Source organism: Scyliorhinus torazame, chromosome 6, assembly GCF_047496885.1.
Source record: "Scyliorhinus torazame isolate Kashiwa2021f chromosome 6, sScyTor2.1, whole genome shotgun sequence".
In the NCBI taxonomy this organism is placed as follows: domain Eukaryota; kingdom Metazoa; phylum Chordata; class Chondrichthyes; order Carcharhiniformes; family Scyliorhinidae; genus Scyliorhinus; species Scyliorhinus torazame.
This window is the reverse complement of record NC_092712.1, coordinates 314,816,176-314,832,434: the sequence shown is the minus strand read 5'-3', so window position 1 is coordinate 314,832,434 and position 16,259 is coordinate 314,816,176. Positions and strand designations below refer to the sequence as shown.

Sequence of the window (16,259 nt, the reverse complement as noted above, 5' to 3'; positions counted from 1 at the left end):
TAAACATCCCCCCACGCCAAACCCTCAATTTGAGTCCAACTTTTCAGTCTGTATAAAGCTCCATGCCTCATCGGACTTTTCAAAATAGTGGTGCCGATCTTGGAACGTGACCCACAATCGCGCTTGCTGCAGCAGACCGAACTTCACCCCCTTCCAATGGAACACCGCCTTAGCCCGATTGAAACGAGCTCTCCTCTTAGCCACCTCTGCACTCCAGTCTTGGTAAATTCGGATCTCCGTGTTCTCCCACCTGCTGCTCCGCTCTTTTTTGGCCCATCTCGGGACACACTCTCTGTCAATAAAGCGGTGGAACCGCACCACTACAGCCCTTGGCGGCTCGTTGACTTTGGGTCTCCTTGCCAGGACCCGATGAGCCCCATCTAGCTCCAGGGGCCTCGGGAAAGCTCCCGCGCCCATCAGCGAATTGATCATCGTGTTCATATATGCCCCAGCTTCGGGCCCCTCCACTCCTTCAGGGAGACCCAGAATCCGAAGATTCTTCCTCCTCGACCTATTCTCCAGGTCCTCAAATTTTTCCGCCCACCTCTTGTGCAGCGCCTCGTGCGCCTCCACCTTCACCGCCAGGCGCAAGATCGCATCCTCGTTCTCCGAGGCTTTTTGCTGCACCTCCCGGATCGTCGCCGCCCCTTGGGCCTTCTGGGTCTCCACAAGCTTCTCAATCGCCACCTTCAGTGGCGCCAACATTTCTGTCTTCAGCTCCTCAAAGCAGCGTTTGAGAAACTCCTGCTGCTCCTGCGACCACCATGCTGCTTGGTCGCCACCCGTCGCCATCTTGCTTTTCCTCCCTCGCACTTTTCGCTGCCCCAAGATAACTTTTTTCACCGCTCCGCTCCTGGTCCAATCCATATAATGTCAGGGTGACACTGCTGTCACCTTCCCACACTGGAAGTCGTCGAACAATTGCCGTTGGGGCCCCTCTGGAGAGCCCAAAAGTCCGTTCCCGGCGGGAGCTGCCGAACGTGCGACCTACCTAGGCATATCCGCAACCGGACGTTTTCTAGATCAATAAGATTGACTGGCTAATTGAATTGCTTGGTGCCAGCCGAAAATCATTTGCCTTTACATCTTTCTTGTATAAACTTCAAATAAATGAAAACTGACGTTTGTGGTAAAATTGAAGCCGTAGAAGATATTGCAAACAGAGGCCGATGAATACCACTATCTTTTTGTTATAAGAACAAAGAACAATACAGCACGTGAACAGGCCCCCCGGCCCTCCAAGCCTGTACTGGTCATGATACCAACCTTTGCCAAAACCCTCAGCACTTCCATGTGCCATATCCCTCTATATCCATCCTATCAGTGCGCTTGTCAAGATGCCTTTTAAATGCCATTAATGTAGCTGCTTCCACAACCTCCCCTGGCAACGCGTTCCAGGCACTCACCACCCTCTGTGTAAAAAAACCTATCTTGCACATCTCCTCTACACTTTGCTCCACGGACCTGAAACCTATACCCCCTGGTGACTGATCCCTCCACCCTGGGAAAGAGTGCCTGCCCATCCACTCTATCCATGCCCCTCATAATCTTGTAGACTTCGATCAGGTCACCCCTCAACCTTCGTCTTTCTAATGAAAACTGTCCGAGTCTATTCAGCCTCTCCACATAGCTAACACCCTCAGGACCAGGCAACATCCTGGTAAGCCTCCTCTGCACCCTCTCCAAAGCCTCCACATCCCTCTGGTCGTGTGGCGACCAGAATTGTGCGCAATATTCCAAGTAAATATTATAAAGTAGAATAATTTGGATTATTTGATCTTGTGGCTCAAGTTCTCTAGAATTTCTGATTTAACATTTTCACCATTGCGTATTAATAAACCTCTTTCAGAATCATGCAGGTGGCATGTGAGTGTGTTAGGGATAGAGGACCCAAAATATAAGGAATATCTAACATTAAGTCCCAGAGAAACAAGCGAGCCTTTTCAACAGCCCACCTTCACATTCTGCCACCTCTGCAGCCATCTCTGATCTGCTTCGGGGGCGAAAATTGGGTCTGACACGGTGCTTTGTTTGAAGATAGGTCGACCAAGTTGAGAAATGTCTCAACTCTCGCTGCCCATTTCGAAGATGAAAATAGCCTGGTTAACTCTTGCATATTCAGTGCACATATCTCTTGCATTTAGGTCTGAGTTGAGGAGGAACTTCTTCACCCAAAGGGTTGTGAATCTGTGGAATTCCCTGCCCAGTGAAGAAGTTGAGGCTACCTCGTTAAATGTTTTTAAGGCAAAGATAGATAGATTTTTGCACAGTAGAGGAATAAAAAGTTACAGTGAGCAGGCGGGTAAGTGGAGCTGAGTCCACAAAAAGATCAGCCATGATCTCATTGAATGGCAGAGCAGGCTCGAGGGGCCAGATTGCCTACTCCTGTTCCTAGTTCTTATGTTCTTATTTCCATGGCCAATCACTCAGTGTGCACTGTATATGTACAGAACGTATGTATAGTACTGCACAGTATGTATAGTAAGTACTTCCACTAGAAGCACAGGGCTTTATACAGATTTAAAAAAAAAAAAAAAATCAAATACTATAAAAAAAACTTGTTCATATTTTTATACTGCTCAAGTATTTTAAACGTGTAAACTGGTCTAATTGATTTCTTTTTTTCTCTCCCCTCAAATCCTCTTCCCACTGTATGGTTTCCTCACCCCACCCCGCTCCACTTATTCATCCCAGTAACATCCGTTGCTTTAAGATAGATCAATCCTCCACATCTTTTACAGTCGGTGAGGCTTCCGGTGCACCTGCTGTATGGAGTCACGGTTATACAGAAGCTTCTGGAGTGAAAAACAGGTGTGTTTATGTTGTGATGAGTGCAGGGAAAAAGACATTTGTGCCATGTAAAGCGAGTTCTTCATCTGCTCTGAAAAATTCTCATCTGAAAGTCAGTTAATAGAAGCTTGCATTTTACTGAAGAAACCAATCCTGGAAGCTAGGTTTGTCTGTTGCGATCTGGTCTGCTCTTTGCCAAAGATTCTTTCCTTTGTTTGTGTCGTTGCTAGGATGCAGAAAATAACTCACACATTACATCTATATAAGATCTTGTGTCCTCAGAAGTAAAGAGCTTGTGTCTTAATAGATCTTTGCAAATTCAAAGGCTTCTTTATCTTCCACTGAAGCAAGTTTGCAGAAGAATTGAAAAGGAGAATGACAAAAATGAGAGCAACCTCAGAAAATGAATACTCAAAAGAAATTCCATCCATAGAATCGAATTTAAGTGACTATGGCCGTTCCTTAAAAAATAACTGCATTCTCTTGGCGAAAGCTAAATGTAGTTTTCATTTTTAAAAGATCAGGCTGCCTTAAATACTTGGAGGATTTACTGTGCAGTGATGAAGAACAGTATTTGGTCTTTTCCAGAGGTTTTAAATCAAGTTTTTAATACATTGCAATTAAAACATTCCTTAAACTTTTTAAAGATGAGTCAATATTTTATATGATGGTGCAGTTAATTTTATAAAACTGTGGAATTTTAATTGTGAAGAGATTTGAAACTCTTCCTTGACGCCTCAATAAATCAACCAGAAAATTTGGATTTTATTTTAAAGAAAAAGGTTGTGGGAGGAAAGAAATGGTAAATTTGCTTTCTTTATTTCAAACCCAGGTTGTGTGTGGCTGCCTTGTCAGTGAATAATTTTTGTGACAACAGAGAGGCTCTGTACGGGGTATTTGATGGTGACCGGAATGTAGAAGTGCCCTACCTCCTGCAGTGCACCATGAGCGATGTTTTGGCAGAGGAACTGCAGAAATCAAAGAGCGATGAGGAATACATGACTAATACTTTCCTGGTCATGCAGAGGTTAGTAAATTCATTCAGAATCTGTTACATGATGATGTGTTGTTGCTCCTGGATAGTTTGAATGTTGCAATTTAATACCATCCTATTTGAATGGAGAAATTTAGTGTCTAGTATCAGTTGTCTAATTGAGCTGTCTCGGTTTGGCTCGGCTTAGCTGAGGGTACCTCGGTGACATGTCTTGCTGTCTTCATGCATATTCTGTTTGTGCATTTAATCAACTTTTTGTTCAGTCAAAAAAAAATGCCAATTTGAACCCCAGATTTCCAATTTATTTTCACTCCTGCTAAATAAGATATTTCCTGCTTTAAAAAAAAAAAGTTTTTCGGAAGCTTATATTCATTATTCCTCACTCAGTAATGTTTTAAAATAATTGATTTATATTCAGTGTTGTCTGGTGAATTTCAGACACTTATTATTAAAACGTTTACCTTCTGAGATGAACAAAGGACAACAGGTTCACAGGTTAACCCAATTTTATTCATAAACCACTCTCAATTCTCTTGTGCAAAACAACTCATAATTCTTTTATAAAACAACTGTTAACTCTCGATAAAACAACCCTTAGCCCTCCTATGACGAACTCTTGGTAGAACAACTCTTTTTTAAAATTAAATATTTTATTGAAAATTTTTGGTCAACCAACACCGTACATTGTGCATCCTTTACACAATATTATAACAACACAAATAACAATGACCTATTTTATAAACAAAAAATGAATAAATAATAAATAACAAAAATGAAAACTAGCCCTAATTGGCAACTGCCTTGTCACAAGTAACACTCTCCAAAAATATAATTTAACAGTCCAATATATAATTATCTGGAGCAACGACCTATACATACTATACAGTATATATTAACAACCCTGAGAGTCCTTCTGGTTCCCCCCCCCCGATCCTGGGCTGCTGCTGCTGCCTTCTTTTTCCCATTCCGTCTATCTTTCTGCGAGGTATTCGACGAACGGTTGCCACCGCCTGGTGAACCCTTGAGCCGACCACCTTAGGACGAACTTAATCCGCTCTAGCTTTATAAACCCCGCCATGTCATTTATCCAGGTCTCCACCCCCGGGGGCTTGGCTTCTTTCCACATTAGCAATATCCTGCGCCGGGCTACTAGGGACGCAAAGGCCAAAACATCGGCCTCTCTCGCCTCCTGCACTCCCGGCTCTTGTGCAACCCCAAATATAGCCAACCCCCAGCTTGGTTCGACCCGGACTCCTACTACTTTTGACCCCCATCCAAAACCCCTGTCGTGCCGGCATGACCAAAACATATGGGTATGATTCGCTGGGCTTCTCGAGCACCTCGCACACCTATCCTCCACCCCAAAAAATTTACTGAGCCGTGCTCCAGTCATATGTGCCCTGTGTAATACCTTAAACTGAATCAGGCTTAGCCTGGCACACGAGGACGACGAGTTTACCCTGCTTAGGGCATCTGCCCACAGCCCCTCCTCGATCTCCCCCCCCAGCTCTTCTTCCCATTTCCCTTTTAGTTCATCTACCATAGTCTCCCCTTCATCCCTCATTTCCCTATATATATCTGACACCTTACCATCCCCCACCCATGTCTTTGAGATCACTCTGTCCTGCACCTCTTGTGTCGGGAGCTGTGGGAATTCCCTCACCTGTTGCCTCGCAAAAGCCCTCAGTTGCATATACCTGAATGCATTCCCTTGGGGCAAACCATATTTCTCGGTCAGCGCTCCCAGACTCGCGAACTTCCCATCCACAAACAGATCTTTCAGTTGCGTTATTCCTGCTCTTTGCCACATTCCATATCCCCCATCCATTCCCCCCGGGGCAACCCTATGGTTGTTTCTTATCGGGGACCCCCCCAAGGCTCCAGTCTTTCCCCTATGCCGTCTCTACTGTCCCCAAATCTTCAGTGTAGCCACCACCACCGGGCTCGTGGTGTAGTTCCTTGGTGAGAACGGCAATGGGGCTGTCACCATAGCCTGTAGGCTAGTCCCCCTACAGGACGCCCTCTCTAATCTCTTCCACGCCGCTCCCTCCTCCTCTCCCATCCACTTACTCACCATTGAAATATTAGCGGCCCAATAATACTCACTTAGGCTTGGTAGTGCCAGCCCCCCCCCTATCCCTGCTACGCTGTAAGAATCCCTTCCTCACTCTCGGGGTCTTCCCGGCCCACACAAAACCCATGATGCTCTTTTCAATCCTTTTAAAAAAAGCCTTCGTGATCACCACCGGGAGGCACTGAAACACAAAGAGGAATCTCGGGAGGACCACCATCTTAACCGCCTGCACCCTCCCTGCCATTGACAGGGATACCATATCCCATCTCTTGAAATCCTCCTCCATCTGTTCCACCAACCGCGTTAAATTTAACCTATGCAATGTGCCCCAATTCTTAGCTATCTGGATCCCCAGGTAACGAAAGTCCCTTGTTACCTTCCTCAACGGTAGGTCCTCTATTTCTCTACTCTGCTCCCCTGGATGCACCACAAACAACTCACTTTTCCCCATGTTCAATTTATACCCTGAAAAATCCCCAAACTCCCCAAGTATCCGCATTATTTCTGGCATCCCCTCCGCCGGGTCCGCCACGTATAGTAGCAAATCGTCCGCATACAAAGATACCCGGTGCTCTTCTCCTCCCCTAAGTACTCCCCTCCACTTCTTGGAACCCCTCAACGCTATCGCCAGGGGCTCAATCGCCAGTGCAAACAATAATGGGGACAGAGGGCATCCCTGCCTTGTCCCTCTATGGAGCCGAAAATATGCAGATCCCCGTCCATTCGTGACCACGCTCGCCACTGGGGCCCTATACAACAGCTGCACCCATCTAACATACCCCTCTCCAAAACCAAATCTCCTCAACACCTCCCACAAATAATCCCACTCCACTCTATCAAATGCTTTCTCGGCATCCATCGCCACTACTTTCTCCGTTTCTCCCTCTGGTGGGGCCATCATCATTACCCCTAACAACCTCCGTATATTCGTGTTCAGCTGTCTCCCCTTCACAAACCCAGTTTGGTCCTCGTGGACCACCCCCGGGACACATTCCTCTATTCTCATTGCCATTACCTTGGCCAGGACCTTGGCATCTACATTTAGGAGGGAAATAGGTCTATAGGACCCGCATTGTAGCGGGTCCTTTTCCTTCTTTAAGAGAAGCGATATCGTTGCTTCAGACATAGTCGGGGGCAGTTGTCCCCTTTCCTTTGCCTCATTAAAGGTCCTCGTCAGTACCGGGGCGAGCAAGTCCACATATTTTCTATAGAATTCGACTGGGAATCCATCCGGTCCCGGGGCCTTTCCCGCCTGCATGCTCCTAATTCCTTTCACCACTTCTTCTACCTCGATCTGTGCTCCCAGTCCCACCCTTTCCTGCTCTTCCACCTTGGGAAATTCCAGCCGATCCAAGAAGCCCATCATTCTCTCCCTCCCATCCGGGGGTTGAGCTTCATATAATTTTTTATAAAATGTCTTGAACACTCCATTCACTCTCTCCGCTCCCCGCTCCATCTCTCCTTCCTCATCCCTCACTCCCCCTATTTCCCTCGCTGCTCCCCTTTTCCTCAATTGGTGTGCCAGCAACCTGCTCGCCTTCTCCCCATATTCGTACTGTACACCCTGTGCCTTCCTCCATTGTGCCTCTGCAGTGCCTGTAGTCAGCAAGTCAAATTCTACATGTAGCCTTTGCCTTTCCCTGTACAGTCCCTCCTCCGGTGCTTCCGCATATTGTCTGTCCACCCTCAAAGGTTCTTGCAGCAACCGCTCCCGTTCCTTACTCTCCTGCTTCCCTTTATGTGCCCTTATTGATATCAGCTCCCCTCTAACCACCGCCTTCAACGCCTCCCAGACCACTCCCACCTGGACCTCCCCATTATCATTGAGTTCCAAGTACTTTTCAATGCACCCCCTCACCCTTAGACACACCCCCTCATCTGCCATTAGTCCCATGTCCATTCTCCAGGGTGGGCGCCCTCCTGTTTCCTCCCCTATCTCCAAGTCCACCCAGTGTGGAGCGTGATCCGAAATGGCTATAGCCGTATACTCCGTTCCCCTCACCTTCGGGATCAATGCCCTACCCAGCACAAAAAAGTCTATTCGCGAGTAGACTTTATGGACGTAGGAGAAAAACGAGAACTCCTTACTCCTAGGTCTGCTAAATCTCCACGGGTCTACACCTCCCATCTGCTCCATAAAATCTTGAAGTACCTTGGCTGCTGCCGGCCTCCTTCCAGTCCTGGACTTCGACCTATCCAGCCCTGGTTCCAACACCGTATTAAAATCTCCCCCCATTATCAGCTTTCCCATCTCTAGGTCCGGAATGCGTCCTAGCATCCGCCTCATAAAATTGGCATCATCCCAGTTCGGGGCATATACGTTTACCAAAACCACCGTCTCCCCCTGTAGTTTGCCACTCACCATCACGTATCTGCCCCCGTTATCCGCCACTATAGTCTTTGCCTCGAACATTACCCGCTTCCCCACTAATATAGCCACCCCCCTGTTTTTCGCATCTAGCCCCGAATGGAACACCTGCCCCACCCATCCTTTGCGTAGCCTAACCTGGTCTATCAGTTTCAGGTGCGTTTCCTGTAATACAACACATCTGCCTTAAGTTTCTTAAGGTGTGCGAGTACCCGTGCCCTCTTTATCGGCCCGTTCAGCCCTCTCACGTTCCACGTGATCAGCCGAGTTGGGGGGCTTCCTACCCCCCCCCCTTGTCGATTAGCCATCACCTTTTTCCAGCTCCTCACCCGGTTCCCACGCAGCTGTATCTCCCCCAGGCGGTGCCCCCCGCCCATCCTCTCCCATACCAGCTCCCCCCTCTCCCCAGCAGCAGCAACCCAGTAATTCCCCCCTCCCACCCCCCCCGCTAGATCCCCCGCTAGCGTATTTACTCACCCCATGTTGCTCCCAGAAGTCAGCAAACTCTGGCTGACCTCGGCTTCCCCCCGTGACCTCGGCTCGCACCGTGCGGCGCCCCCTCCTTCCTGCTTCTCTATTCCCGCCATGATTATCATAGCGCGGGAACCAAGCCTGCGCTTCTCCCTTGGCCCCGCCCCCAATGGCCAACGCCCCATCTCCTCCACCTCCCCTCCTCCCCCCATCACCACCTGTGGGAGAGAGAAAAGTTACCACATCGCAGGATTAGTACATAAAACCCCTCTTTGCCCCCCACATTCGCCCCACTACTTTGTTCGAACGTTCTTTTTAATAACCCGCTCATTCCAGTTTTTCTTCCACAATAAAAGTCCACGCTTCATCCGCCGTCTCAAAGTAGTGGTGCCTCCCTCGATATGTGACCCACAGTCTTGCCGGTTGCAGCATTCCAAATTTTATCTTCTTTTTATGAAGCACGGCCTTGGCCCGATTAAAGCTCGCCCTCCTTCTCGCCACCTCCGCACTCCAGTCTTGATAAACGCGGATCACCGCGTTCTCCCATTTACTGCTCCGAGTTTTCTTCGCCCATCTAAGGACCATTTCTCTATCCTTAAAACGGAGGAATCTCACCACTATGGCTCTGGGAATTTCTCCTGCTCTCGGTCCTCGCGCCATCACTCGGTATGCTCCCTCCACCTCCAACGGACCCGCCGGGGCCTCCGCTCCCATTAACGAGTGCAGCATCGTGCTCACATATGCACCGACGTCCGCTCCCTCCACACCTTCAGGAAGACCAAGAATCCTCAGGTTGTTCCTCCTTGCGTTGTTTTCCAGTGCCTCCAACCTTTCCACACATCGTTTCTGATGTGCCTCCTGCGTCTCCGTCTTCATCACCAGGCCCTGTATATCGTCCTCATTCTCGGCTGCCTTTGCCTTCACGACCCGAAGCTCCCGCTCCTGGGTCTTTTGTTCCTCCTTTAGCCCTTCGATCGCCTGTAGTATCGGGGCCAACAGCTCTTTCTTCATTTCCTTTTTGATCTCTTCCACACAGCATTTCAAGAACTCTTGTTGTTCAGGGCCCCATGTTAAACTGCCACCTTCCGACGCCATCTTGGTTTTTGCTTGCCTTCCTTGCCGCTGTTCTAAAGGATCCACTGCAATCTGGCCACTCTCTCCTCCTTTTTCCATCCGTATCCAGGGGGGATTCCCTTCTGGTTTACCGCACAGTGTTTTTAGCCGTCAAAATTGCCGTTGGGGCTCCTATCAAGAGCCCAAAAGTCCGTTTCACAGGGAGCTGCCGAAACGTGCGACTCAGCTGGTCATCGCCGCACCCGGAAGCGGTAGAACAACTCTTAATCCTCTCACAAAGTAACTCTTAGCTCTCGATAGCTATCTGTCTGAGACTAAAAACACTACCCGTAGAGCAGCACGGTGGCACAGTGGATAGCACTGCTGCCCCATGGCGCCAAGGCCCCAGGTTTGATCCCGGCTCTGGGCCACTGTCCGTGTGGAGTTTGCACATTCTCCCTGTGTTTGTGTGAGTTTTGCCCCCACAACCCAAAGATGTGCAAGGTAGGTGGATTGGCCATGCTAAATTGCCCGTTAATTGGAAAAAATGAATTGGGTACTCTAAATTCATTTTTTGTAAAAACACTACCCGTGTCGATGAACTTGTTCGAGTCACTAGGTCCAATTCACCATGCTCTGCCGGCTCTCAAGCTCCAAGGTTGATCTCGCCTGTCCTCTTCCGTCGACATGGGATTGCAATGGGTCAGGTCGTGTCTTCACTGGGGATGGTGTTCAGGCGTCCCTTCTTACCCCCACCCCTCTTCTACCCCCCCCCCCCCCCCCCCCCACCCCCCCATCCTCTCTTTCCCCCCCCCCCCCCCTTTCAGTCCTTCAGAAGATTCTTTGACCTTGAGCCAATGAGCTCATAGGCCGGGGATCGCAACACCCAATGGAGTTGCCGATTCCAAATCTGTAGGACACCAAGAACCCCCAGATCCCATCTTCAGGTGCACTGTCCGCATGTTATCCAATTCCATATATGGTGATGTTTGGAATCCGAGGTGCCAGAGAGTCTGGCCGAAACTGGGAAATGCACAACGTCCTTATAAGGATAAGGCTGACTATCTCCGATCCCAGCTTGCAGGACAAGTTCGGATTTGCCCTTGTTTGACTGTCCCTGGCTAGTGTATTCGAACTTAGCCTGTCCAAGTTCCCATCAGGCCTTATTGTGGAGGCTAGTGGCTGCAGTTTAATTTAAAAACATTTTTTTAGATTACCTAATTAATTTGTTTCCAATTAAGGGGCAATTTAGCATGTCCAATCCACCTAGCCTGCATATCTTTGGGTTGTGGGGGCGAAACCCACGCAAACACGGGGAGAATGTGTAAACTCCACACGGACAGTGGCCCAGAGCCGGGATCGAACCTGGGACCTTGACGCCGTGAGGCAGCAGTGTTACTCACTGCGCAACCATGCTGCCCTGCTGCGGTTTAATTTAAAGTGTCCAATTCTTTGTCGGGCTTCGTTTCTCAGGCCATTGACCATCTGACCACATCAAGATGACAACACAGAAACAATACAATGCCTCATTTTAAAAGCTTCCATGAGTCATATTAATTTTCACTTATAATTATCCCTATATTCATCACTCAATTCTTATATTTAAGGAGGACAGAACACGTGCAGGGAGTTGTAAACCAGTCAGGTTAACATTGATGGTAGGATAAATAGTGGAAATAAAAGTCTAGTGATGGCCATGAACCACTGCCGATTGTGGTTCATAAATGTCCTTTCGGGAAGGAAATCTGCCATCCTTACCTGGTCTGGCCTCCATGTGACTTAACTGCCCTCTGAAATGGCTTCACAAGCCTCTCAGTTGTACAGAAACACGACAAAGTCTCAAAAGAATGGACCATCCAGTATCGACCTAGGCACCGGAAATGATTTTTAAAAAACTTAGAGTACCCAATTCTTTTTTTCCAATTAAGTGGCAATTTAGCGTGGCCAATTCACCTACCCTGCATATCCTTTTGGGCTGTGGGGTTGAGACCCATGCAGGTACAGGGAGAATGTGCAAATTCCACATAGACAGTGTCCCGTGGCTGGGATCTGACCCGGGGCCGGGACCGAATTTGGGACCTCGGAACCGTGAGGCAGAAGTGCTGACCACTGCGCTACCGTGCCACCCTGAGCACTGGAAATGATGGAAAACTCAGCCTTGTCGATCCTGTAAAGTGCTACTTATGAAAATGGGGGGCTTATGCCAAAATTGGTTGTCTCTCACACTCGTCAAGCAACAGCCTGACATAGTCATACACATGAAATTATACCTTGGAGACAATGTCCCAGACATCATCATCATCGCTCCTGGACATGTCCTGTCCACTGGCAGGACAGACTGAGCAGAAGTGGTGGTGGCACAGTGCTAGAAAGTTAGGAGGGAGTTTCACTTGGAGTCCTCAAAATTGACTCCGGAGAACATGAAGTCTCAGGCATCAAGTCAAACATGGGCATGAAAGCTTCCTGTTGATTACCATGTATCACTGACACCACCACCTCCCCAAACTGATGAATCAGTCCTCCTCAATGTTGGACACCACTTGGAGGAAGCACGGAGTGTGGCAAGGGCGCAGAATGTAATCTGGGTGGGGACGTCATGAGCATTGCTGGGGGGGGGGTCATGGTATGTTGCTGGGTGGGGGTGGTGCCAGGCACATGGCCATCTGGATTGTTGGGGGGGGGGGGGGGTGGAGGTGACAGGCGGGACCGGTTCCAGGGGGCTGGTGCCAACTCACCTATGCGGCCCTTTGGAGGTCGTTGATCTTATTGCGGCACTGGGTGCCGGTCCTCCTGCTCACACTCCCTGCGCTGGCGGTAGCTGCCCCGTGGCTGACCTCGGGGGAACGGGGTATCCTGTCTGGACTCCATCGCGTCCAACAGTCTGGCGAGGTATGCATCTCTGAATCTTGGAGCTGGACTCTTCGGTGGCATAGCTTTTTAAAAAATTAATTTAGAGTACCCAATTCATTTCTTCCAATTAAGGGGCAATTTAGCTTGGCCAATCCACCTACCTTGCACATCTTTGTGTTGTGGGGGCGAAACCCATGCAAACACGGGGAGAATGTGCAAACTCCACACAGTCAGTGACCCAGAGCCGGGATCGAACCTGGGACCTCGGTGCCGTGAGGCAGCAGGGCTAATCCACTGCGCCACCATGCTGCCACTACGGTGGCATAGCTGCATGCTGTGTGGAGTCTGCTCTGCGGGACTGGTTTAAGAGCTGCTCCTTCGTTAGCAATAAGCTGCCGGTCTTGGTCCCAGCGAATCAGCTGGCGGGTCAGTCATTTGCAGCGTGAAACTCGTGAGGCCTTGTTATGTGGGCCAATTAATGTTAGATATGGGTGACGGCCTTGCTGTGTCAGCTGTCGGGAAACAATCGATATTTCCCGCTCGCTACCACACTTGGAACGAATTTGGTTAGATCGTGCCCTTTAGGTAATCAGGCAGAGTCAACATGGTTTTGTGAAAGGGAAATCACATTTAAACAATTATTGGAGTTCTTTGAGGAAGTAATCTGTGCTTTGGATAAAAGGTGGATGTATTGTACATAGATCTCCAGAAGGAATTTGATGAAGTGCCACATCAAAGGTTATTGCAGAAAATAAAAAGTCCTGGTACAGAGGGCGCGAATAGAAGATTGGTTGGCTGGCAGGCAGCAGAGACTATGTATAAATAGTTTTTTTTTCAGGTTGGCAAGGTGTAATGAGTGGTGTGCCACAGGGATCAGTGCGGCAACCTCAACTGTTTACAATTTATAGAAATGATTTGGATGGGATGGTTACCTGATTTGCTGATGATAAAAAGATAGATAGGAGAGTAAGTTGTGAAGAAGATATAATGAGGGTATAAAAGGATGTAGGTTAAGTGCGTACGCAAATATCTGGCAAATGGAGTATAATGTGGGCAAATATGACATTGTTCATTTTGGTAGAAAGAATAAGAGAGAGCATATTATCCAATTGGTGAGAGATCTGGGTGTCTTAGTGCATGAATCACAAAAGGGCTAGTATGCAGTACAGCAAGTAATTTGGAAAGCTGGAATTAGGAATGTTGTAATTTATTGTAAGGGGAATTGAATACAAAGGTTATGATTCAGTTTTAGGGGCACTAGTGAGACCACATATGGAGTACTGTATTGGTCACCTTATTTTAGGAAGGATGTAAATGTGTTGGAAGCAGTTCAGAGAAGCTTTACTGGATGAATACCTGGAATGAATGAGTTGTCTTAGGAGGAAAGGTTGGACAGGCCAGGCTTGTATCCGCTGGGGTTCAGAACAGTAAGAGGGGACTTGATTGAAGCATTAAGATCCTAGGGTGGCACGGTGGTGCAGTGGTTAGCACTGCAGCCTCATGCCGCTGATTGATGCGGGTTTGATCCCGGCCCCGGTTCACTGTCCGTGTCGAGTTTGCTCATTCTTTCCCTGTCTGCATGGGTCTCACCCTCGCAACTGAAATTTAGCCACGCTAAAATTGTCCCTTAATTGGAATTTTAAAAAGAATTATAAAAAGAAACATATAAGATCCTGAGGGATCTTGACAGGGTGAATGTGGAATCGATGTTTCCTCTCGTGGGGGAATCTAGAACTAGGGGTCATTGTTTAAAAATAAGGAGTCGCCCATTAAAGTGGAGAGGAAGCAAATGTCTTTGGAACCCTCTTCTTGAAAAGGCGGTGGAAGCACAGTCTTTTGAATATTTTCAAAGCAAAAGTGGATATGTTCTTGGAAGCAAGCGGGTGATTCGTTATCGAGTGTAAGCAGGATACAGATTTGCGGTTATTATCAGATCGGCCACAATCCTATTGAATAGAGGAGCAGGCTTGAGGAGCGAATGGCCTTCTCCTTATTGTTTATATGTTCGTACATCCAGCCAATTGATTTGATTTTTCTCCTGTCAAATCCTGGACAATGAACAACTCATTGGAGAAGGAGGCTCCGTAAATATCACCATTCTCAATGATGGGGGAGCCTAGCCCGAGTACAGAAGATGAGGCTACAATTTGCTACAATCTTCAGCCAGAAGTGCTGGGTGGATGATCCATCTCTGCCTCCTTCAGAGATCCCTGGCATCACAGATGCCAGTCTTCAGCCAATTCAATTTGCTCCACGTGATTTCAAGAAAGGGCTGAAGGCACTGGATACTGCGAAGGTTATGAGCCTTGACAATATTCCAGCAATAATATTGAAGACTTGTGCTCCAGAACTTGTCATGCCTCTAACCAATACTGGCATCTGTGGAAAATTGCTGGGTATGTCCTGTACACACAAGACTGGACCACTCTGGTATCAGTGTACATCTTGATAGAAGTGGTCATCAACAGTACCATCAAGTGGCACTTGTTTAACAATACTCTGCTCACTAGCGCTCAGGTTGGATTCCACACAGGGTAACTCCGCTCCTGACCTCATTGCAGTCTTGGTTCAAAATAGCCAAAAAAGACAAACTCCTGAGGTGAGTTAAGAGTTATTGCCCTTGACATAAAGGCCGCATTTTACTGAGTGCGGCATCCAGGAGCCCTGGCAAAACTAGAGTCAGTGAGAATCTGGGGGAAAACTGTCCGTTGTGTCATACCTTGCACAAAGGAATATGGTTGTACTTATTGGAGGTCAGTCATCTCCGCTCCAGTGTATTACTGCAGGTGTTCCTCAGGGTATTGTCCTAGGCCTAACTATTTTCAGCTGCTTCACTTGAACATAAGTGCAGAAGTGGGGATATTCCTAAGATATAAGATAAGTTCATAAGATACAGGAGCAGAATTAGGCCATTTGGCCCAACAAGTCTGCTTCGCCATCGATCATAGAACATAGAACATACAGTGCAGAAGGAGGCCATTTGGCCCATCGAGTCTGCACCGACCCACGTAAGGCCTCACTTCCATCCTATCCCCGTAACCCAATAGCCCCTACTAACCTATTTTGGACACTAAGGGCAATTTGGCATGGCCAATCCACCTAACCTGCACATCTTTGGACTGTGGGAGGAAACCGGAGCACCCGGAGGAAACCCACGCAGACACATGGGAGAACATGCAGACTCGGCACAGACAGTGACCCAGCGGGGAATCGAACCTGGTCCCTGGCGCTGTGAAACCACAGTGCTATCCACTTGTGCTGCCCATAGAATCCCTACAGTGCAGGAGGAGGTCATTTGGCCCATCAAGTCTGCACCAACCCTCCGAAAGAGCATCCTTCCTAGGCCCGATCTCCTGCTCCATCCCCGCAATCCCACCCAACCTTTAGACACTTAGGGGCAATTCAACATGGCCAATTAACCTCACCTGCACATCTTTGGACTGTGGGAGGAAACCAGAGCACCCGGAGGAAACCCACGCAAACACGGGGAGAAAGTGCAAACTCCACACAGTCACCCGAGGTTGGAATTGAACCCGTCCCTGTCGCTCTGAGGTAGCAGTGCTAACCACTGTGTCACCGTGCCACCTCTTGAGATCATGGCTGATCTCATCCTGGCCTTAACGCCACCATCCTGCCCGTTCTCCATAACCCTTCAACCC

At 48.3% G+C, this 16,259-nt stretch overlaps 1 protein-coding gene across 1 annotated transcript in view; it reads left to right on the top strand.

Annotated features, from left to right (window-relative positions):
* The window catches only part of phlpp1 (PH domain and leucine rich repeat protein phosphatase 1), a 265,740-nt gene that overhangs the window by 237,874 nt on the left and 11,607 nt on the right, over positions 1 to 16,259 (top strand). Inside the window, exons 14-15 of the mRNA XM_072510108.1 lie at positions 2,695 to 2,811; positions 3,623 to 3,817. Of these exons, the coding sequence (XP_072366209.1) occupies positions 2,695 to 2,811; positions 3,623 to 3,817 (312 nt within the window). The remainder of the gene's footprint in view (positions 1 to 2,694; positions 2,812 to 3,622; positions 3,818 to 16,259) is intronic.